This window comes from Camelus bactrianus, chromosome 2, assembly GCF_048773025.1.
Source record: "Camelus bactrianus isolate YW-2024 breed Bactrian camel chromosome 2, ASM4877302v1, whole genome shotgun sequence".
Classification (NCBI taxonomy): domain Eukaryota; kingdom Metazoa; phylum Chordata; class Mammalia; order Artiodactyla; family Camelidae; genus Camelus; species Camelus bactrianus.
The window spans coordinates 117,238,853-117,264,159 of record NC_133540.1 but is presented as its reverse complement, the minus strand read 5'-3'; the positions used below and the strand labels follow the sequence as shown (position 1 = coordinate 117,264,159).

The 25,307-nt window shown below is 35.9% G+C and overlaps 1 protein-coding gene across 1 annotated transcript in view; it reads left to right on the top strand.

The window, feature by feature from the left end:
* Positions 1 to 25,307, top strand: part of STIM2 (stromal interaction molecule 2) — a 150,359-nt gene that overhangs the window by 101,008 nt on the left and 24,044 nt on the right. The window contains exons 4-5 of the mRNA XM_074349527.1: positions 21,607 to 21,718; positions 25,099 to 25,214. Of these exons, the coding sequence (XP_074205628.1) occupies positions 21,607 to 21,718; positions 25,099 to 25,214 (228 nt within the window). The remainder of the gene's footprint in view (positions 1 to 21,606; positions 21,719 to 25,098; positions 25,215 to 25,307) is intronic.

The window sequence follows — 25,307 nt, the reverse complement described above, 5'->3', positions numbered from 1 at the left end:
TAGAGGTACTGGGTTTTCATTGTCCACAGGAAGTGGTTTATACAAGGGAAGGCCTGTTCTTGAGGTAGAATCTAGTTTCAGAATGACAAATGTCATTATTTGCACCACTAACAAAAGGCTCTTGTAGTCAGTTTCTGGTATGTAGTGAATAGGTGACAAAACATATTGTTCATTTATTCTATCAGACAACATTTAAGTGTGCTTAATGTACATTTTTGCCGTAAGAGTACCATAAAGATTACTTCATCAATTTGTAAATTGCGTGATCAATTTGCAGAACACTTCTGTATTAATCAGAACTGACTTTTGTACTTTGTATAAACTGTATTCCTTATTCCTTTATAATCAAATAACTTTACTTTTAGCATATGATTATCTGAATGAGTTCGGAGCACTCACAATAAGTTGCTAATCCTTCTTAATCATCATCCATGTTAGTATTTCGGTCTCTCTGTTCCCTTAATTTCAGATCCCTTCATCAGGGCTAACTGTTTTAGCTTTTATTATATTAGTTACCTTCATTCCTATTTCTCTTTCTCTTTTATTGTTGACACCCTTCCTCTTACTTCAGGAAACTTGAGTTTTAGAGATTTAGGGTCATTGCATGTACTGATTTGCTGGGATTAATGATGCCTTTTTAATCTGTAGAAGATACTTGACTTTGAGACAGCTCTGTCTTTCTTTATAGTTGTTTCTTGGTTTTGTCCTGAAATAGAGACCACCTCTCAGAATAGGACGCAGACACCGACTGCCTATCACATCTCTCTGTACTTGGGGCTCTAGAAAATTTGACAGTCTGTATTCTGTGTCAACGTATGAATTAGATATATTGTGAGCCTCATTTTTCTCAAATAACAAACTTTTGTATATTCATCTTAGGATGAAGCTTTTCTTATAATTTAAGGAAGTACTATTCTAAAATTGTTTGTGAATTTGCCATATTGTGGTTTTCTGTACACCTGAATTATTCTACATTTCTCCTCTGCTATGTTCACAGACTCAAGGGATACCTCAAGTTTGGAGTACAGTTACAGAACCTTCTGCAGAAGGTAAAAATGAGGGCTGTCCACTTTTCATTGTGATGGACTATCTAGAAAACAGTAGACTTTCTGGAACATCTTATTCTTTCCTCCTTTACCCCACCAACTGGGAATCAGTTCCACATGGATGTGTGTTATATTTTGCTTTACCAATCCTTGGTTTGGGAAGAGGGTGGAGAGGAGGGACTTTGGTTCAAGTTCTGGTTGTTAAAATATATGTTATTGCAGGAGATTCACTATATTAAATTCTGCTTTAAGTGGAACAAATATTTTGTTTCTGCTCTTTTAGATAAGAGACATGTTCACTGGTATTAGTGTTTTCCCCTTCAAAGATGGTCAGTTTTACAAAAATCTTTTTTCAAACAAGTCTTATGCTTACTTGAGTTTTGTTTTGTTTTGTGTTGTTTTGTCCCACTGAATATTACTTAGCAATTTAAGGGCAACTGTAATAAAAATAATACAAATTAAAAATACAATGAAAATAAAGATTTCAAAGATACTAGATAGCCATTTCAATTTGAATATGAACATGACTTATTTCTAAAAATTCTAAACATTTCTATAATTCTGGAACATGTATGATAAAATGTGGAGTAAGTCACCTAACGTGTATATGTGTCTCATACTTAAAAGTCTTTTCACTCTATGAATGGTTACTTTATTCAAATAGAGTACTAAGTGCAAATAATGTTTATTGTCTAAACTTTCTCATCTGGTTAAGGTGCTCTTCAGTAAGAGGTCCTTCATAAGCATTCTTCTGACATTTGGCCAGTCTTCTGCTTCTCTTTTATTTTCGCATCATTGTGAATTCTTCCAAGATTTTGAAAATGGTGGGCCATTTAGATACTTTGGATTCAGAGTGTTTAACATCGGCTGCTTACTTAAGTAGTTAGCTTAAAATTAAGAGTCTAGATCAGTATGACAAAATGAAATAGCAAATGTCAGTTGTATTGAAGGAAATTAAGTTTTTACTTCCATCATCAATTTTATTTCCTTACCACGTAGTCAGCTAAAAAAAAAAGTATGAAATAGTTGTTTATCACTGGGAGCCTATGGCTACTTAAGGGCTGTGTTCTAAAACAGAATTAACCATATAGAGTTGTGATTCACTCACATAAAGGTATGATAGTTAAAGTCATTTGAATTGAGAGGTCACTAAGAGAAGGAAAAGGAAAAAAATAGCCCCCGGGGAACAGTGCTAAGACAAAAACCAAGGATTAGCTAATGAAATAAATAATGGCCATCAGAGACATAAGAGGTGAGTAAAGAAGGTACAGTTTCTTGGAATTCTATAGAGCAGAGTTTTCGGGAAGTGATGGATGGTTGTAGAGTTGAGGGCATAATCTGCCATATTGCAGAGTATTTGCTGAGTGCCCTCATGAAGAACTTTTAAAGTCTCTGTAATAAGTATAGTTGTACTCCTGAGGAAATGACTGATTTTGTTTCCTTCTTTGTCTACTTTTTATAACTATTACTAAGGATCTCGTGTATATTTTGTGCATGCTCTTAGTTTCATTCAGTTTCTGTTGTCCATTGACATCCTTCATGTTTTATTCTCTTTATATTATATGAATCTTTGTAAGTCATTTCTTCTCTCTCTTTCTCTGTATCTCTCATTGAGTGATAGAGAGAGGAGAGATGAAAAGAGGCCAAGAGTGCTAATATAGAGAAATACGATGTGTTGTAGAAAAGCTCTTAGATATTGCAAGAAGAAAATCATTAACCTTGAAGAATAGAATGTAAGCATTGATTGGTATGGGGAGTTGAGTCACATATACACACAAAATAAATCTTAAAAAAGATTAAAGTGGAAACAACTCAAAAGCGCATCAACAGGTAAATGGATTTTTTAAAATGTAGTATACAATGGAATATTATTCAGCCTTAAAAAGGAAGGAAATTCTGTTGCAACATGGATGAACCTTGAAGACATTATGTGAAGTGAAAGAAGGCAACTACAGGAAGACAGAGTATGATTCTGCTTATATGAGGTACCTAGAGTAGTCAAAACCATAGAGACAGAAAGTAGAATAGTAGTTGCTGGGGGAGGGAGAAGGGGGAGGGGAGCAGGGGATTGTTGTTTAATGGGTAGAGAGTTTCAGTTTTGCAAGATGAAGAGAGTTCTGGAGTTGGATGGTTGCATAACAATATGAATACTTAATACCATTGAACTATACACTTAAAATGGTTAAGATGTTAAATTTTATGTTATGCATATTTTACCACAACAAAAAATGATTTAACAGAATGAGTAGATATGAAGTAGATATAGCAGGTAACACCCTATTTAAGGGGTAGACAAGAAGATGGAGGAAATTGGTAGTTACAAATGGGTAGTATGATCAAGTAAAGGATTTTCTTAAGAACTGATAGATCTAATTATGCTTAAAGAAAAAGGGAAGTACTCTACTGACATTTTTAAAAAATTGAACATTTAAAAAGCTTTTCAATTCAGGCAGTATTTTGTTCAAAAAGTACTACCACCATGTATAGGAGTTGGTAATTGGGTTTACATCTTAGTACATCTTAATGTAATAAATGTCAGCATTTTTTTTATGGATATTATGTTGGATTATGGATTGAAAAGGTATTGTTAGGTTAATAAAAAATGAATTGAAGGCAAGAAACTTATTGACAGAATGATTTTCTTTTGCTAGATGGTACTGACTCACAGGTCTGTCACTAACCATTTTCAGATCCTTTAGAATTTACTTCCTATGAAGAATTTGAATGACAGTTTTTTTTTTTTAAAACAATAGCTTGAACTTTTTGGAAAAGGTTGAAGGTGGGCTGGGAAGAGGGGAAATGGAAGAGAAATCAGAGAGGGGAGGCATAAGGAATTCCTTACCTTTCAAATTTTCTTATTTGCTTGTCTAGTTTCTGAATTATGTATTGTAAGAATTAGAATTCTAACGTCCTTATTTTCCGTGTTTTGACCAGTACCAAATATTTTGTGGCAGAATTTTAATGATAGTGCTACAGCTCTCCTACAATGAATAATAATAGGTTTCTGTGTGTTAGCTGCACACCCACTGATCCAGAGCCTGTGACCCTAGCAAAGGTAAGCATATCCCAGATTGCAGTGTGAGATAGTTGAAGATTGATCTGCTTTGATAGTTGTTTAAATTTTTCTCATCTGTCTTTAATGAGCATGCTCAATTGCATGAATTTGACCATGCATTAGACTGCATTCTCTTTTAGATGTGTAATTAGAAGCTTTTGAAAGAGGGAAGGTTAAGTTTTAAGTTAGTGGATATATGTTTTAGGACTGTGCCTAGATTCTTTGAGTGGTTTTCAGGAATGCCCAAAAAAGTAATCATTCTAGTTTCTAATGGAACCTGCGCTCTATTAAGTACCAGAAGTTGAATTTATCACAAAACTAAACGCTTAATGAATTCCTGTGCATAACTGATTGTAATATGCTTTGTTGAGTGGCTTGAAATTACAGTATACTATGTCTTCTTTTTTTACTACATAGCTTTAAAGTTTGAGCAGTTTATCCGTTTTAGTAAGTTTTTCTTTAGTGGAGGAAGATTAAAGAGAGGACTCAAATTATCTCAAATAATGGGAAATTTCTTGTAAGGATACTCTGCCATCAATGATTTTATTAATTGCAGGTGACTAAAGTCAGACTAACTTGCTCCATTCATTCATTACATCATCAAAAATTGAGTTCTTCCTGGAGACTGGCATTATTCTGGGTTTAGGGGATAGAGCATTGAGCAAAATAGATTTCCTGCCTTCATGAAGTTAGCACTCTCTTAGGAAGAGAGATAGTGAACAAGTTTGCATGTGTATGTGTAGAGATATACACATACACATGACTGCTGCAACAGATAAGTAACATGATAAAAGTTAAGCAGGGTAACACATACATAGTCAGTGACCAGGTAGGATGGAGGATATTTAAGTAAAGTAGTCAAGGAAGAACTTCCCAGAGAAGTGACGTTTGGTTGTAGACCTGAGTGACGAGAGAGACTGAGCCACAGGAAGGTCTGGGTGAAGTATATTCCAGCTTAGAGATCAGCCAGGCTAAGACTCAAAGTATTTTGGGGACTTTAAGAAGGCTGGTATAGCTAGAAGATCATAAGAGATGGGGAGACAAGTATGATCAGAGTGATAAGCGGGGGCCAGATCTCAGAAGACCTTGTAGGGTCTAATAAAGAGTTTAGGATTTATTATAAGTATAATATCATTATATTGCAAGTCTAGCTCCATTTAGGAGTTTTGAGTAAAGTAGTGATCTATGATCTATCTTTTGAAAAGATTATGTAGTGACTGGGTGGATATTAAACTCTGGAGGGAGAGAGGCAGCAGTGGAAGTGAGGCTCTTGCAGTGACCTGGTGGGAGGGAGGTAGCAGAGAGGTCTGATTTGTGATATAGTTTAAAAGAATACTGACAGGATTTGCTGTTGGGTTGGATTCAGGAAGTTGATGAGGATGGGGACAGAAATTAAGGATAGTATCTGGGTTTTATATACCTGTGGTGTTCAGATTTCTTGGAGATGGAGGCAGTTAGGGGGGAAAAGTAAAAACAGGCTCAATTGGGAGATTAGTAGTGGGGGAAAAAAAAGGGTTAAAAACCCCTGAGATCATGATGCAAAGAAGTGAAGGAATAAGTGCTGAGAGGTCAAGAAGCAGAAGAGGATCCAGGAAAGAAGAAAGAGAAGAAATGACCGGTGAGGTATGAGGGGAACCAGGAGAATCTGGGGTCAGGAAGTCCATGAAGGAAATGTTTTAAGAAAGAGCACAGTCAGTGTCAGATGCTCCAGAAGTTCGAATAAGATCATGGCAGAGACCTCACCATTGGATTGGCAAAGTAGAGGACAAGGTTGGTGGTGATGTTGACGGAAACAGTTGCACTGTCGTGGTGGAAGTGAAAGTCTGATTGGAGTGGATTAAAGAGGAACTGAAGACAGCAAATATTGTTGACTTTCAGAAGGAGAAGAAAAATGGAACTATGATACCTAAAGATAGGTATGACATGAAGGAAGGATTTTTCTATTTTTTAAAAGATGGAAGATATATTAATGGAATGACCCAGCTGAGAAATAATTGACATAGGAGAAAACCAATCTATATTAATTAAAAATTATCTTTATTTAACTTAAGTAAAGTGTAGCTATGTAGTCAGTGGCTTAATCCACTCTGGTTATCTGTAGTTCTGTTTCTGTTTCTTTATGGATTTTGATTTTATTTCCTCCTACTGCATTTCCTAGAGGTTAACTCTGTGGCTGCTGGCAGTTGTAGACTTATCTTTTCCCAGGATCAAAGAGAAATAGGAGTCTTTCTTGCCTGATCTAGTTATAAAAATTTCTGGAAGTAACTGGGTTACGTCATGTGGCCATGCCTAGACCTTATCAGTGTGACCTCCAGGGTATGTTCTATGATTACTTCCTTCTCTGACCCCTCTCCCTGGTGATCTCGATTCTTGTTTCAGAAGAGAAAAAAGGGGTACCTAGTAGACAAACAACTGTAACAGACTGATGAGCAAGAGAAACTAGACTTTGACAAGAGCAGGTAGAAGAAAAGTTTAAAAGGTTTTTCTGGATTCAGAAATAGGTGGGTGTGGTCTGGCACCATGGGTCAGATATAAAGTATAGCTACTCCTTCAGAAAATCTGATATATTCTTGACACTTGCAGTCTAAAACTTTAGGACTATGAATGGATTTTCTCATAGACAGGCCTCTTTTGGTCCCTCTCTGAATTTTATGATAAGAGGGTATTATTTCCCAAATATATTATCCCATTTTGGTATTTTAACTAAATTTGAACTAATATAACCCTCAACCCTGGACAGTAAATTTTCTTCCGCCTCTCCCCTTTCCAAAATCTACGTGGCTATTACAGATTTTCACTACTGCATAGCTCTTTTCACTTGACAAGGTGAAACCCTGACTGCATTCACCTAGGCTCACCAGACATATCTATACGGTGCAAGAGGAAACATAAGTGTTTTTAAAAGCATCATTGGAGGGTCAAAGAAGTGAATCTGAGGTGGCAGAAACTAAGTGGTGTTCATTCTGAGTTAGTTTGGAAATCTAGAAAGTATTGCCCCCCAAGTACATGTAAATTCAGGAAATAGATGATTCCTGTCACATGACCGAAATATCCACTAAAGGCAAATAGTATTCATCACACTTAAGTAATATTTAAAAATACCAACTACTGTTCCCAACTGCTTTACTGCAAAAAGAATATGGAAGGTTTTTGCCGTGTGATGTATTCATGATGTCCTTGAGTTCTTGTCATTTGAGTTACTCATAAAATTTTACCAAGTGAGGCTTCTCAATAGGAGAAAAAGAACAAATAAAACATTAGAGAGTCAATGAATATAAAGTTTATAAAAGCATCCAGAGATTTGTCGAGGAAGATATGCCTTTATGAAATTACAAAAAGAGAGGCGAGGCAGCCAAGATGGCAGAGTAGAACAGGCCAGAGCTCAGCTCCTCTCACGCACACGCCAGAATCACAACTAACTGCAGAACAACCATTGATAAAAAAGACTGGAACCTATCAGAAAAGACCTTCCATAATTAAAGACATAAAGAAGGAACCACAGCAAGACTGGTAGGAGGGGAGGACTCGAGGTATAGTCAAGTACACCCCCTGCCCTGGTGGGTGACCCACAAGCTGGAAAATAATTATAGTGCAGAGGTTCTCCCACAAAGCAGTGAGAGTTCTGAGCCCCACATCAGGCACCCCAACCCAGGGGGCTGCGCTGGGAAGAGGAGTCCCCAGAGTATTTAGCTTTGAAGGCCAGTGAGGCTTAATTGCAGGAGCTCCACAGGACTGAGGGAAATAGAGACTTCACTCTTAAAGGGTACACACAAAATCTCATGCTCACCAGGACCAATGGCAAAAGCAGTGATTTTATAGGAACCTGGGCCAGACCTAATCTGCTGGTCTTGGAGGGTCTCGTGGGGAGGTGGGGGCGGCTGTGGCTTACCCTGGGGACATAGACATGGTGGCGGACATACTGGGGAGTATTCATTTGCACGTACTCTTCTGGAGGCTGACATCTTGCTTGGGTCATTAGCACCAAGACCTAGCCACACCCAACAGCAGGATTCAGAGCTGGGCTGCCTCAGGCCAGACAACTAACTGCAGGGGGCATATCCCCACCCATCAGTAGACTGTTGCCCACAGCCTCCTCCAGACATACCCCAGGATGTGGTTTTGCCCACCAGAGGGCCAAGACCCAGCTGTACTCACCAGTGGGAAGACACTGGATCCTCCCACCAGAAAGCTTGCACAAGCCTCTAGACCAGCCTCACCCACCAGGGGGCAGACACCAGAAGCAAGAAAACTACGATCTTGCAGCCTGCAGAGCAAGTCTGCAAACGCAGGCCAGACCCTACTCCAGGACCAGCTGGCCCCTGGCCCTTGGGTGACAAGAGGAGGGTGCACTGCTGGGATGCATAGGATATCTACAGAGGGCCACTTCTCCAAGGTCAAGAAACATAACTAACCTACCTACCACATACATAAAAATACAAATAGAAATTTAGACAGAGTGAGGTGGCAGAGGAATGTGTTTCAGACAGAAGAGCAAGGTGAATTCCAGAAGAGGAACTAAGTGATGAGGAGATAGGCAATCTACCTGAGAAAGAATTCAGACTAATGATCCTAAAGTTGACCAAAGAACTCAGGAGGAGAATAGATGCACAGAGCAAGAAGCTAGACGTTTTTAATAAAGATTTAAAAAATATGAAGAACAACCAAACACAGTTTCATCCACAGTAACTGGAATGAAAAATACACTAGAAAGAATCAGTAGCAGACTAAATGAAATTATAAAAAAGAGTTTTATTAAATTATAAATAGTTATGGGTAATATCTTGCTGTTAATCAATTCTAAGAAAAAGAATACTTTTGTAAGACTTAGGTACCATAAGAAATGATAGTTTTATTTAGTGTAAATTAAAGTGCTGTATTCATTTTTCATATTTTTAATGAAAAATTTGGATAGTATTTTTTTCAAAAATTAATTCGATGTCATTGCAATCATCTTTTATTTTCCTTTATATTAATAGGATGCAAGGAGCAGAATTCTCTGAAATACCAAATTGGTGTAATATTTTTATTAGTAGCATTTGTGTAGACTGAAAGCATGTGTAAACTACAAATAGGTGTGGTATTTGTCTTCTATAAGAGTTTATTTATTTTGCAAGTAAACTGGTTGAGCAGGACTTAGAAGTCATTTCTGTGTGTTTTGGTTTGTCCACACTTCCGTTAAAATAAATAATCATTACTTACTAGATAAAGTATTCTGTTTGCATGGAATAACAAGTGTAAGAGGGCAATTTATAGTTTAAGAAGAACTCTGAATTTAATTATTTGGTAATAACTTGTTCATTTGTCTCCAACACTGTTTCACCAAAGTAAGCAGAATTACTTTCTTCTCCACTGGCATAGCTGGAGCCTGAAAAAAAAGTTAAAACAGGAAAGCACTTCTGAATCTGGGAAATCAGTCAATTGCAAGAAAACAAAAAAATACAACTGGGAATTGTTGAATAGACAATTAGAAAAGCCAAAAAAAGAAAAGAAAGAGGGAAAAGAAACCGGTTACTTCAGCTCTAGCCCATTAAAGTAGAGAAATAGTAAAGTTTAAATGTTATAGTGATTTAAACCAATGTAACCATCATGTTCCTAAAAAAATTACGTAAATATCAGATTATTCCTGAATGCAGCTAAAATCAAGAGAAGAATTGGCCTTCCTTTGCAGTCTAGTTTTCAAAAGGTATCATAAATATTTTTATACTAGTTTCTTAGTTTTTTGCTAAATAACATCATAAATCCATACTAGAAGTTTTTTAATATTGTGAATTTAAGATCTTACATCGTTTCAACCTGGTATTAAATGGATATTGAACAGCAAGTAAACTTTCTGTGGATTCTGAGGCTTCATAATTACTTAGGGCCTCTCATCTTTTAGATCCTGATAGCTTGAGAAACCCCACGGGACAGCTGTTTTTTCCTAGAGAGACAGTATCCCAAAGAAAGTGTGGAGCTTGACTTCCTGTATTCAAGTCTTTATGTAACACTTACTAGATACATTCCTTTGGGTAACTACCATAATGTTTCTGTTCTTTGCTTTCCCCATCTGTAAAATGTAGGTAATAATAGTACCCACCTTAGAGGACTGTGTGAAGGATTAAATGAGTTAATATATAGAGTTTAGGACAATACTTGACAGCAAATAATGGCCTAGTGTTTGCTTAGTGTTAAAAGATTACCATAGTTTCTTGAAGAAAACCACAGACTACAAAGTAATAAATAAGTTAGCAATTATTAGAACTCTCTACCTACAGAATAGAGAAGGAAAGATTATTAATACAATTTTTAATTTCTTCATTGAAAGCAGTTTCAGAGTTAGTGAAAACTCGCAGGACCAGAATGAAGAACTCTTACATACACTTTGTCTAGAGACCCTCATTCCGATTTGCCATTTGTCCTAATAATGATCTTTTTAGCCAAAGATCTAGGATTATATGTTACAACCAGTTGTCCTGGCTTTGTAGTCCTCTTTATTATTATTTTTTTTAAGCTTTTAAGTAACTTTTTTTTAAGGTTTTTTTTTAAGTAACTTGTTTTATTTAAATGTATTTATCCTCTTGTATTTACTTTTCTTGTCCTCTTTAATCTGAAGCAATTCCGTAGTATTTCCTGGACTTGCATGTCTTTGACCAGTAATTTTCAAACGTGTCATTTTATAGATTGTTTCTAAATTAGGATTTGTTTGATGTTTTCATACGAGGAGATCCATGTTAGGCATTATGGGCTGGACTGTCACAGAAATGGCTCTTTTCACTGTATCCTTGTGAGTGGCACAAAATCACATTCCTCATATCGCTTTCACCCACTAGTTTTAACATCATCGATGTTTTTTCCCTGAATTAATTTTTACTCTGAAAGTTGCCAAACTATAATTTTTCAAATTCCATCATTCTATTTATTAGTTGCACTCTATTGTAAGGAAGAGATTTAAACAGAGTGTATTATCAACATCTTGTCCTGTGAAAATGGTGGTAGATAACAGACATATCTTGAAAGTAGAAGTTGGAGACATAGTGAATCTCAGAATCTTACGACTGTTCTGAAGATTGATCTTCTGCATTTATTCATGTATATCAGTGTGGACTCCTGGATTCCTATTTTATTCAGTGGGTTTGTTGCTGTCATTGTTTTGATCCTCAAATTGCCCAAACACGGCTTGTGGGAATTTCAAGCTGGCTTTTATCTTGTTTTATATGTATGTCTCCATCATTTTTTGTATGTATTTTAAATGTGTTTGCATCCTTATTTTCTAACACAAACAAATATTCCAGGCACATTTGGTTATTTCTCAGCCCTAGCCCTGGAAACAATCATTTCCCCAAGGAGTTGTGGTTACTTCTAGTTGAGATGGTGTTTAGAAACCAAGATTTGCACGCTGGGTGTTTTCATTGCTATTGAGGTGTTGTTCCCAAGCCCTCTCAGTGGACAGAGTTAAGAAATACACACCCCTATATTTACTTACCTCTATATTAAAAGTCACATGTTATCACTGATACCTGATAACCAATGCACATTGATACTAGTCTAACACTACTGGGTTAATTCTGGCTTAACCTCTTCCCGTTTGTATCTCTGTTCACTGACTGAAAAACCTAGCTCTGTTATCTTTACTGTGTTAGTTTTTTAATTGCTTAGTTCGCCTGCACATAGTCAGTCCCTTGACACCACTGGACTGCTACTTCACTCAGGAGCCTGCTTTATTGGGACCATTAGAACCTCTGCCTTCACAAATCCAACACTGTAGTGTCCTCATTGTCCTCATTATACAGACTCTGCTCACCACTAGCCTATTTTCCCATCCTCATATGGAACCTCACTCCCATTGGGTAATTTGAGAATTAAAGTAACTTTGAAGAGAAGTCAAGTGAGCACTATCCAATGACTCTGTGTTAAGGAGTCTGTCTTTATGAATGAATTTTTATTACAAAAGCACATTATTCACATTTTTTCCTCACATAATTCCAGCTGTTGACGGAAGTCCCCTGTGAATGGGGTGGCTATTTAGCATTTTAATATTTTAATCACTGTGTCAGTAGTACTCACGAAACAAGTGAACTTTTCCTAAAAGTTGTTTTGACATTAATAATAATTAGTTAAACCATTGTTGTATATAGTTAGGTGAAGCCTTAAATGGAAAATGCTATACGCCAAATAAATGCAGCTAATGGTATTTGTGAACTGTTAAGAGTTTTAAATGCTAAATGTAGTAGAAAAAGTCATATGTAGTTGCAGATCAAACAAATTTCCTGAGTATAATTGTCTTGATATTGCTTCTACCATTGCAGTTGGTGAGATTTCTGTTCTAGAAGGAAAAAGGATTAACAGGTTTTGCATGTAATGTCTCTTCTTACATGAAGGTGTGTAATGACAAGCTGCAGAAACTCAGTTGTTAGCTGGGCTTTGTGTTCATTTTTTGTTTAACTCCCTCTTAAAGTCAATACATCTTCTTACATCAGGCTTTCTGGTAGTCTTGGTAATAATTTCTTGACTCTGGTGTTTTATGTTTACTTTATGTAGTGCCCAGTAGTAATTACTGTTCACTCAGTTCATATTTGCTGAATAAAAGAATCCCAAGTCACCTGTACAGAAAACCTTCTGAAGAAACTTGCAAATTCCAAGAGAAAAATAATGAACATTTGTGAAATATTAATATAAAATTAAAGCAAACATTTGTAAAGCTATAATTTATAATTTTTGTTGTTAAACATATTCTTTAAAAACAGCATTCTCTCCATTTTATGAAGCTTAGCAATGCTTTTGAAAAAGTTTGTTGCTTTATCCAGAAATGCCACTGAAAAGAGTGAATGCAAAGATGACATTTTCCTGGCAGCCTTGGTTAATAAATCATTTTGTTATTCTTTATTCATCCAACAAGTATTAATTGAGTTCCTCAGAAACATCTGCCAATTCCACATTTGTTTTGTGCCTGCTATATTTTTGGCATTGTATAATGTGTTGGAAATATAGAAATGAATAGGAGACATTGTCTGTCTTAAAGAATTTATCTTCATTTGATGTGAAATACTCTATTTGCAGTTCAGTGTTTTTTTTAAAAAATAAATAAATTTAAAAAAAAATAAAAGACTGTGGGCTGAGTGTAAAAGGGAAGATGCAAAACCAGAGATTCAGCTGCTCTGTCCCTGAGGTGATATCTTCAATGACACCATAATGAGATATTTGGGAGGACTTGACTAAACATTTAGTACCCTAATAGCCATTGAGTCCACTGGTTTTGTTGACTTATTTATAAAGAAAGCAAATTCCTTAAATTACTTGATTATGAAAAATTTCTGATCTGATGCTTATTTATTGTTTTATGTTGATAATTACATTTGTGGAGCACTTCTGCCATTCCTAAGAGTTACTTCCACGTACATTTTGTTAGTTAATCTTCAGAACAGTCATACAATTTTGAGACTCAGTGTTTCTCCAGCTTTTATTTTTAAGATAATGTCTTTGTTATTCTCTCACCATCTTCACAGAATGAGGTGTTGATAACATACTCTGTTAAAATGATAAGCTTGCAGTTTACAGAAGAAAAAGTAATAAAGCCTTCCCTTAGTGTCTGTTGTACCGCTGTTGGGAAGAGAAAAATCCCAGTAAGTTTTGAGTTCTGAATGTTCAGACATTTACCAACATTTAGCTAGTGTGCCTAAAAATTGCATGTAATTCTTGTGTGATAAAAGGTAAGCAGCTCATGAGAGAAGTGTGTATTTCTCTTTGGTACAACTACTAATATCTAGACTTCGCAAGTTCAGGGTGTGGCTTTTAGGTGTCCAAATATAGCATGTTGCAGGAATTTAGTCCATGTTACAGAGACATGCCCCACTGACCACCGTGCAGACGAGGCGCTCACATGCTGGCACTGTTCTAAAGATAAGCCTCTCTTGATTGTGCTGAGCAGCTGATCATCTAAAGTCTCACTCAGAAATGACACCACAAAATCTATAAACTGCTTGAGTTAGGATGAAGTGTGGAAGGCTTAAACTTTTTTCATCTTTTATATTTTAAGAAGCTTTTTTTGTGTTTATATTACATTTAGTTTAAGTTGCTTTTCATCAAATGCCATGTTGAACCATAGGTTAATTGCATTTTTCCATGATGAATGATGTCCGTCACTGTAAAGAGAATTTAAAAGGCTTCTGTAACTTTAAATTCTTAGTTGAAATTGCATTTGGAAAAGTGGTGAGGGGGGAGGATATAGCTCAAGTGGTAGAGCGCATGCTTAGTATACACAAAGTCCTGGGTTCAATCCCCAGTATCTCCTCTAAAAATAAATAAATAAACCCTCCCCCCAAAAGATTATAAAATAAAATAAATTTTAAAAAATTATATTAAAAAAGAAAAGTGGTGAATACTGATGTGCACTTATATTTTAGGAATTAGTACTTCACATAAACATGCCAATAATTCAGATATTTTTCAAATAGCAAATAGGTTTTACCTTGTATATCACAGTAGCTTCAAAATATAGAGCTTCTTTCAGTAACCATCTCATAGGCCATCTTTAAATATAGTTACTTTTTGTTAAAAATGTTTATTCTTTCTCCTTTCTGACCCCCTTACCAAACCTTTCTTTTGATTACTTATAAAGATGTTTTCATACTTCAGTAGAAAGCAGCAAGTGTGTATTTAACTGTACTGTATTTAACTGTACAGTACTGTATTATGATATCAGAAGTTTATTTCTTTAAAATGTTAGTTTGCCAAAAGAAACTTGTTAATGCCAGTTGCTTTCTTAACATTAAGAACAACATAATTTTTTTTATCATAAATTTAGGCTATAGCAGTTTTCAAAGAGTAGAAGAGCTATTAAGGAATGAAATGCAAAGTAAATGTAAATGGTGTGTCTTATATCCAAGGTGTGACACAGCTGATTGTGAATCTGGCTGTATTTTGAAATTTTCTCAGCATGCAGAGGAGAAGTGGAGGAGGAGCATAATGCTTAAGAGTTGGGGCTTTGAAGTCAGTAGACAGAGTTTTAAAATCCTGTCTCCGCTGCTTATTACTTCATGGATGAATTTAGACAAGTTACTCATTCTCTCTGAGCCTCAGCTTCCTGATCTGTAAACCAAGATTATAATACTACTTCTAAAAGTTACTTCATAGGGCTGTTGAAAGAATTTCATGAGATAATTCATTTATCACAGTTACTGGAACTTGCCAGGTGCTCATGAAATGTTAGCTTCTGCTGAATGAACGTGTCTCCACACGCACACTAATGCTTTATAATTAGAAATTAGCTTTTCCCCACAGTTCTTAGGTGATTTAACAAATCATCTTTAAAGGTTTTTAGGACAGCATGTATTTATATTAAATATAACAGATGAAAACTGATATGGTGGCACTTCACTAAGCTTTTTGTATTTTGTATTTTTAGGCCTATAACATAGTACAAGTATATGGCTAAGTGCATTAGGTGCATTGGTTTTTATAAGATTCCCTTGTATGGATGAAATGTGCAAATAAATACATATGTTTTAATCTTTTGAAGTTTCTCTTTCACACTGTTTGTGTCTCACATTTGCTTAAGGCAGGGATGGACTGGAAACACACAAATTCTCCTCTCATCCTTCTGTCAAACGTAGCTGTAAACTGGCACCTTCTAACCTCCATTATGTTGTAGGTCTCTGTGATCCTCCTTTGGAGTCAAGGATTCTCTAATGTTGCTTTGAAATGTGGTATCGTGAAAACAGTATTTGTTTTTCACACAACTGTGGGGTAGCAGGTGGACACCATTAAAAACAAAACAAAACAGATTCTTTAAAGAAGAAAAAAGTCAGTTATATATCCAGCTGATATTTAAATGGCAACTTTATGCTGGGCTACTGGAAACTTACAATAATATAATAGGAACATAAGATGTAATTAAGCAAATCTTTACAAAATAAGGCAGTACATATGATATTCCATTTGGTAGAAATAGTACTTACTATAGAAATTCAGCAGAGGGAGAGATCACTTTCGGTTGGAGTGTTTCTTCTACTTAGAACCTAGTTTGTACAACTGAGGATGTACCTATGCATGACTCATGAGTCTTTTTTAGAAGGCTGCTTTAGCTGGATGGCCACAGGAATGCTAGTTTCTTTACCTCTCTGTTGCTGGCTATTTCTGGCCCTTCCTGTCTCTTCATTTTCCCCATTACTACAAATCCTGCTGCTGTTTAAAAGCTTTTTCTCTTTGGACCTAGTTATCATTTTTCATCTTTTTAAAATGCTGATCCAAAATAATTGTATGTTGGTGGGATTGACAGTAGCAAGTAGGAAGGGGAAGAAAGGGAAACTGTTCTGGTGTAGAATCAGGAACCTCATTCCCAGTTACAGAAATAGCCCTTTTGATGGCAGCCAGGGAGAGGGATGATGGAAGAGTTCTCATCTTGCCTCTGTTCTGTGAAAATCCATAAATGTGTGCCCCCTCATTTCCTGGAGATTTGGTTCTAGTTACTCTCCTGTCCCCAGGCTCCCCTGTCCCACACTGTTTCCTTTGCTCCAGAGCCCTGCTCCAGCTGTGAACCCCCTGACCCTTTGAAATCCTGCCCTTCAGGCTATTAGAGCCCCTTTTCAAGTCACTCCCATGGTGAAGAACTGGCATAGCTCCATTGGGCTATTATGTTACTACCTCCAGGCCTTCAGTAGGCCATGATGCATGCTTGATGTCTTTAGTGGAATCCTGAATCCATTAATGTAATTACCCATGGCAGATTGTTCATATGTAATGTTTAACTATTGTATTACTATTAGTACTATATGCCTGGAAGTTTTGTTTCTGGGAGAAAATGTGTTTTGAGTTTTAAAGTTAAATAGTGAGCTGTCATTTAAGTCAGGAGCCACCTATATTTGCAGTGATCTTGGGAGACAGAAGATTAGAATTCCGTGTTTAGCTCTCCCAGTTACTAGACATGTGTAACTACATGTGTGATTACATAGCCTCTCTTGGCCAAGGCTCCCGTACAGACTGTAGAGATAATCGCTGTCTCTCCCATGTGGTTATGGGGGTGTTAAATGAGAATGCATGTAAAAGTGTGTAATAAAGTGCAAAATCCTGTATCAAAGGAATGTGGCATTATAGTGTTAACTATTACCAGGTTAGATAAAAGAAGTAGTTCCTGCTCTCTAGGAACTCACCATCCAGAGGGTAACAGGCATGAACAGTTCCATTAGTGTATGTGGCAGATCTCATGGCAGATGTATATACATGTGATCAGGAGCACAAAGGAGAGCAACTGTATTCTGGAAATGGAAGGAATAGGGGAAACTTTGAGGAGGAGGGAACTCCTGATCTGTCTTAAAGGCTAAGGAAGAGCACGCCTGGCCAAGAAAGAAGAAGGGAGAGCCATTCCAGGTGGAAGGAGGGGCATGGGGGAACATGACAGATTCGGAAAGGAGCGTATATGGCTGCAAGTGTGGAGCATAAACTATCTACTTGTAGTGCCTGATTCGATTATCAGGACCACTTACCCAACTCTGAAGAGGCAATGTTATTGGTCAGTGGTTAACAACTCAAGAAACGGGCTTGGTCTGAAACCTGGTTTGACTGTTTACTAATCTGTTTTATCTGATTAAGAACTTCACCTTCATAAACTTACAGGTTCAATATGATGATAAAAGTACCTACTTCACAGTGTCGTTACAATGGTTGTTTTAAATAACTTGCAAATCTCTCAGTGTTTAATAACACATAGTAAATTTTCAGGAGCAATTTTTGTTTCTTTCCTGGAAGTTCTTAGAGTTAACTTTTCCCCTCTCAGTAATCTGTAATCTGTTGTTACAGGTTAACAGTTCAGCAGTATTTTAAACACCGCATCTTGTTTATTATAATGCAATAATTAAAAACAGAATTTGAATGAATTTTAAAGATGGTCTAGCTCAAAGTCATTATTTTGTGTGTTGAGAAACTGAGTCACAGTTAAATAACCTGGCTGTGATACCATAGTGAGTTAGTGGCACAGCCAGGACTAGAATCAGGTCTATTTGCATTCTAGAGTTCTTTCTATTGGTCTTGGAATAAATTGCCAAAAATCATCCAGAGACACTAACCTATAGCATTGGCCACAATTTCTAGCAGAAACGATGTTAGCTAACGATGTGAAGATAGACAATTCTGTAGCTTTGCAGATAGATAAAACATATTTTTAAAAGAAATGCCGTATCCTTCTCTGCCTGCCCCTCTGGTGGACGTGCTGTTTAACAACAGCGCGAGTGAAAGAGCAGTGAGAGGCGGGTGATGAGGAACTGGATAATTCTTAAATGAGTAACTCCTTTGCCATCAAGAATTTCTTACACAAACAAGTTCCTATTTCTCTTTATTTGGATCTCCTCTCTAAAATGTGGATATAGATTTTTCATAACACACTTGTCAATTCAACATGGTCTTCTTCATTTATTCAAGGGGGTCCAACAGATAATCTGTTGAGAGCCTTTTGTTTCCTAAGTTCTAGGGCTAGAATGGTGAGCGAGAAACTTATGCTTCAGTGCTATAAACAGATGTTGCAGCAATAATCATACAGATAAATAATTATAATTAGTTAAATGCTATGCCTAAAAAGTATAGAGTGATATATGATTGTATAGCAATGTTTGTGAAGACTCTTCGAGGAATTACAGTTTAAACTGAGATATGAAGGCTCAGTGAAGTAAATAGGCAAAGATGAGTCAGAGGGATGAGAAAAGGAAAGAGGAAACAGCATGTGCAAAGGCCCTGAGGAAAGACATAGTATTATCTGTCCCAAGAATTGAAAGATGATTATTGCATTTGGAGCAGAGAAAACTAATAGAAAATACAGGCCCTGGTCATGAGAAGACAAGATATTTACTAAATCACTGAAGAAACCAAACAGCACAAGAAGTGAACCTCTCCCCAAAGTAAACTGTATGCTCTGTGTCGGAATTTTGTTGTTTTAAAGATTCATTGTAAAGATAACTACTTTGGGGCCACTTTTATATTCTCTTTACTAGATACAGTAACACGAGGATTTGGGCACTTTAAACATTTATTCTTTTTCGTTTGATTTTTCTTCCTTTCTATCCCAGCTCATTTGGAATTGAGGGAATATTTTGATGTACTGTAGTGTTTAGATCAGCGACTTTTGCTGTTGATCAGTTGAACAGCCATAGAAATGACAAAGAGAATCTTATCCTGTTTTCTTGGCTGAGCTTTCTGTGTGGGTGTGTGAGGTGCAGCTGCGCTGTTGGTTTCTTGGCACTCAAGACAAGGCAATTCTCAATGCAGTTCATCTTGAATAGGAAGAAACTTAAGAGTAAAAAGACTGCTTTGAATGTATTAATTTCAGTGGAAAGCACCCAGGGCCTAAACCTTTGGCTGATATTTATTCTAAGTTATTTGGCTAAATGGATACAGCAGCCTTAGGCACAGGTCCAAGCTGTGGCAGGAACACATGAAGGAGAGATCATAAAAAAAAAAGCTTTGTCTCAGTGTAAAATTACCAATTACCATATATAATTTAAAAATTAATTTTTGTTAATGCTTTATTTAAGCATTTTTCTAAAGAACACTTAATGAAAAATGCAGATTGTAAAAATCTGGCTTTGCATGCAAAAGTAAATTCATAATTTTCTATAGTTTATCAGAAAGATCTTATCTCAGATTTATCACAGATGGATTCTCAGATCTGCTTTTATACTCACTTGTTTTCTTCACTCTCCTTTGGCCTCTTCTGTGCTCTGTAAGCTTTTTGTTTTTCCAAACCCTCAAATTAAATGCAGGCAATATGGAGCTCTTCTTTTTTCAAGCCCACTTGCATCCTTCCCTTTGGATAAACTCATCATTGTTCTTCGCATTCTTCATTCAGAAATGTTTGAGTTGCTTCCGCGTTGAACTGCTTGTTTTTATGTCTACTGTTATTTAATATTAGTGCTGTCAGACTTCATAGGATCAGGTCCTGAGGTCAGTTAGCCTGAGTTCAGATCCATTCCTGCTGCTGACTGTCTTGGTCCTGTTAACTTCTCAGTTTCTCTTCTCCAGAATGAAGATAATCATGTTAGTTCTCATACCTTTTTTTTTTTTTAAGGCTTAAAGGAAAAAATGCATATAAATGGCTTAATTCAAAATAAGTATTCAGGAGAAGAGATGTTAGCTATTATTTATTTTATGATTTAGAGCCAGTCTCCTAGAAGCCGTTAATAGCTATTCTCAACTACTGGGTGATCTCATTCAGTCTAAAGACCATCTATACGTATGACTCCTAATTTATATCTCTGTTCCTAACCTCACTCTTCCCTAAGCTCGGGACTTGAATATTTGACTGCTAGTGTATATCTACACTTAAATATCTAATACTTACTTCAAACAAAACGTCTAAAAACAGAACTTTCGATCTCTATCACCTATCTCCACTTGCCTCCCCAGTCTGTACCTCCTATCTCAGTTAGCGGTACGACTCTCTGTGCTTTTTTGGGCTTTCCTTTAGCTACTAGCCCCCATCCATTTCATTGACACATCTAACAGCATTTTTCCCAGAATATGTCTTGAATCTGACCCCTCGGCACCGTATCCTCTCCTAGCACTGTGGTTCAAGGCTGTCCCTTTTGCTGGGACAGTTACAGAAGGAATGTTCTCCTTATATCTCTCTGTTTTCAGTCTTTTCTCCTACAGTCCATTCTCCACATTGAATAGTGATATTTTAAAAACATGAATTATTTACCCCTCCTTCTGATTATTGAAATTAGAAAAATATCCAGAATTTTTGAAAGTCTTCAGTGACCTGGCCCCTCTGAATACTTTCTATCCCACAAACATAGCTAGTTCATTCCTTATCTTAAGGTTTTTACATGAGCTTTCCCCCCTGTTTGGATTACTTTTGCTTCTAAATTATCACAGTGTTGGCTCCTTGCAACTTTTAGGTCTCAGTTCAGATAACACTTCCTCAGAGAGGCTTACCCTGGCATCGTTCATTTCTTTCTTAATAGATGATCACTATCTGAAATTTCCCCTTTTCTTCCTTCTTTCGTTAATTGCCCCTCCCCACTCCCAAAATGATTTGTTTTATGAGGACAAAGACTTTATCCATCTTGTTTACTGCCATATTCCCAGTGCTTAGAACCTGATACTCGAAAGGTTTACAGTGTTACATAGATGGACGGCTAAACACAAGAATGAATGAATAAATATACATCTCGTAAGTTTTCTACAACCAGGGAAATGATGGATTATTTCATCCTGTTCAAACTTTACATAAATGCTTATGTTAGAATTAACCATGCTAATATTTTGTTCTCTTTTCCTTTATGTGTCTTCTCTGTTCTAGATTGTAAGCCCTTACGGGTAGGAGGTATGTCCCCATTGTTTTTCCCTTCTCATCAAACACTGAATATCATTTTACTACTTACTGTTGATTGAATTGAATTGAAAGTCAGTCTAACATCTTTATTTCCCCTGAAGTTACAGTAATTGTATATGTGTGTGTGTATATAAATATACATATATAATTTATATAAATTCTGTAAGCAGATGTCTTTAAAACATGTCTTCTTCTTTTATCTTTTGCAGTTCATAATTGGACCCTTGAGGACACACTTCAGTGGTTGATAGAATTTGTTGAACTACCCCAATATGAGAAGAATTTTAGAGACAATAATGTCAAAGGAACAACGCTTCCCAGGTGTGTCTTTATTATCCAAATGTATTTTTCCTGCTCATGGAGAATTATGTACTCGATGTTACTTTTCAGTGCCAGATCTACAAGTTACTTCTGTGGTTAAGGGTGCAAAGAAAATACAAATATATCCTCTCTTTAATATTTGTAAGGTTCTGAATTTACAAATTTTGATCTATTTTTCTTATCTAAATAATCAGGCCTTTTAAAAAATTTATTCCCAAGGAAAGTAATTTTGAGACTTAGAAGGTGGGCGTCTTTTTTAGGTAACAGCAAAGGGTCAACTTCTGGCCACATGGTAAGTGTAACAAAAACTTACTCATTTGATACAGATCTATTTGAAAAGACCTATTTGAATGGATTAATATACAGAGCCTTCTTAATTGGTATTATTTTAATAACAATGATAACTACTTATATTAGTGACCGTTAGTTAAACCTCAAAGAAAAGAAGTTTAATAATTGTAAATAATTGCAAGCATTTTGAAATGTGTATTGCATGGAAGTACTCTGTATTATCTCACTTAAGCTTCATGCTTAAAATGAAGCGTGCATTGTTACTCCTATTTTACAGAATGGAAAAACCAAGTCAGAGAGAAGTTAAATGTTTTGCCTGAGGCAGCATTTGAATCCAGATAGAGCTGATACCTAGTATAGGATGCCAGTTTATTCCTTTAACTTCTGAAATTAATTGTCACTGCTTTTCTAATGATGTTTTTAAAATCTGTTAGTTAACCTAATAGTCCCTGTTAGTTAACCTAATAATCCTTATAGATTTGAATGCTAAAATTTTTTGATTCCACTGGAGCTTGAGCCTTATCTGATTGCTTATGTTCCATTATGTTCCTGGATTGTTTATTGTATCAAAAAAGACTCTAATCCTTTATTACTATCTAATTATTAAATGGGTAATGTATTTCTAATCAATTTACCTACATATCCTATTTAACTAAGTGACTTTTATGGCTTTAGAGTTTGTATTTTGGATCAAGTTGAAAGTTTTCATACCTCCTTAAATGTATTCTGAACATCATGGTAGGTATTTCTGATTTTACTGTGCATATGACTATAATGATGAAATTGTGGAGATAAGAGTCAATTCAACAAGTACATATTGAGTATGTTTTATGTTTATGGTGCACCTAGATGCTGGAAGGAAGAAAAAAATTAAATACGATCGTGTTCTTGCTTTTAAATATGACAAATTCCTAAGTTAAAACAACACAGGATAGTAGAGCATTAAAGTGGGATTAGGTTTGTTCAAGTTATATATGTTATCCTGGCACTTCCAGTATTTTTCTTACTTTGTCTTTTGAGAAGTTTCTTTATATAACAACAACGTGAAATAAAATAGGCTGCTTGATGTTTTGACAATAAATGTTATAGGCACTTTTCTTTTGGTTAAGTAAAGGTTATCAGAGATAACCTCAAATTCTGGTAGAATTATTTAGATAACATCACACACTTGATGAAGATCAGTTTTAAGAATAATGAACATGTTACTACAGAAGAAAAGCTACAAGTGTGGAAGGTCAGCTTTCAGGGCAGCCCATTGGAGCTTTTTCCAGTGGAGGGGGAGGGAGACTGGAGTAGCCTTCATCAAGGCCTTTTTATGAGGGAATGGAAATTTAAAGAGGCAATGTCATTTAACTTTAACAACTGTGTAAGTCACAGAGCTTTTTCTAGGGTAACTGTAGATGTATTAGCTACTTACAAGAATGTGAAAGAAAATGTGTTACACATTCCAGATGTACACATGCATTATTATGTTTCCTTTCTGTGACATTAAAATATTGTTACACCTGCCAAAGGTAGCCAAAATTATGTTAGTTTTATGTCATGGTTATCTTTAAGCCTTTCACAGTGTGGTCTGTATTCTGTAATTCTTGTTTACCAGAGCTTATACTAAGGCTCTCTTCACCTGGCACATGCCTCCTCAATCCTTACAGACTTGTGTGAACTTCACTGACATCCTCACCCACTCAGGTAGAATTGCTTCCACCTCTGGGCTCATATTAAACTTTGCATAAAATTCTGTTTTATAGTTTCCTTTTTACTACATCTCATTGTCTTTCTTAAATTTAGTCTACTGATTGTCTTGCTGTTCATTCGTGCATCCACCCTATGCATTCATTTGTCTATCATACAAACATTTATCAATTATCTACTTTTGCCAAGCACCATGCTAGGTTTGGGGATACAGAGATAAGACGTAGTTTTTGCCTTCAGGCAGTTTGGCAACTGAAAAATATAACAGAAGCATACATGAAAGGTTAATTGCAGAGATGATGAAGGAAGGCATTTTTAAAAGGGAAAGTTAGAATTCTTTACTCTCTAAAGTTTTGTAGAAGCCTCATAGAAGTTTCTGTAACTTATTCTTGCTTAGAGTTCTGAAATCTTCCTAAATAAAATGTAGTGGGCTCAGAGTACAGTCATTGGAATCATACATATTTGGATTTGAATCCCTGCCATACTTCTTACTGTATTAAGTAACCTTGTGGAAGTTACTTAGCCTCTCACTACCTTTGTTTCCTCATGTGTAAAATGGCAATTTTATATATATTGTATATTTTGTTTTGAATTTTAATTAAGCTCTTGGCATAGGATCCAGCCATAAGTACATGCTTGTTTTTATTGTCGCTGTTATTAACAATTATTATTATTACACTTTGTGTCATAAAATCCTTATTGGCATCATACTTGGTTGTTAAGAAATCTTTGTTGATTACTGGGCTACTTGGATTTGAAATCCAAAACAAAGTGATTTTACGTCCTTATTTCACCTGTGTCTTTTGGCACCCTGCATATTTTCTTCATTGCTAATTAAATGGTTTAATACTTCTTATTACGTAAATCCCTCAATTTACTCCCCCATCCAGAGAAGACTTTCTGCTTTCATTTATGACCTCAGGGGAATTTAATTTTTAATGGTTTAAATATTAGAATGTACAGGTATAAGTTGTTTGAGATATTTATTTAAAAAGTGAGATGATCTAAATTGAGATTGATTTTTAAAAGTCTGCTATTAAGTAAATTACTTACAATTTTCTTTTTGTTTATGAAATGATAGTAAAATGCCAGAGGTAATTAATGATTATAAAATACTTTGAATTTGGTAAATTTCTAAATCATAGTAAATTAGAGTGTAAAGTAACCTTAGGAAACAAAAACATCAGTATAGCAACTAAATTATTAACATGCAGGAGAGCCCACAGCACAGTTTGCATTGAAAAGGTTTGATACATGTAATAAAGGGTTAAATCACACATGGATGAGCTCATATTCATCACTAATATGTAAACTGTGTTAAATATGTTTCTCAAATATTTAAATTTGCATACTAGAAATATTTTCATTTAATATATGTGTATTTTTTTAATGAACAGGATAGCAGTGCATGAAACTTCATTTATGATCTCTCAGTTGAAAATTAGTGACCGGAGTCACAGACAGAAACTTCAGCTCAAGGCACTGGATGTGGTTTTGTTCGGACCTCTGACACGTTAGTATTCTCTCTTACAAGTTATGACGCAAAAGAATAATCAGATCATCTACTTATCATTTAAAGAAGAAAAAAGTAAGAAAGGTGGTTATA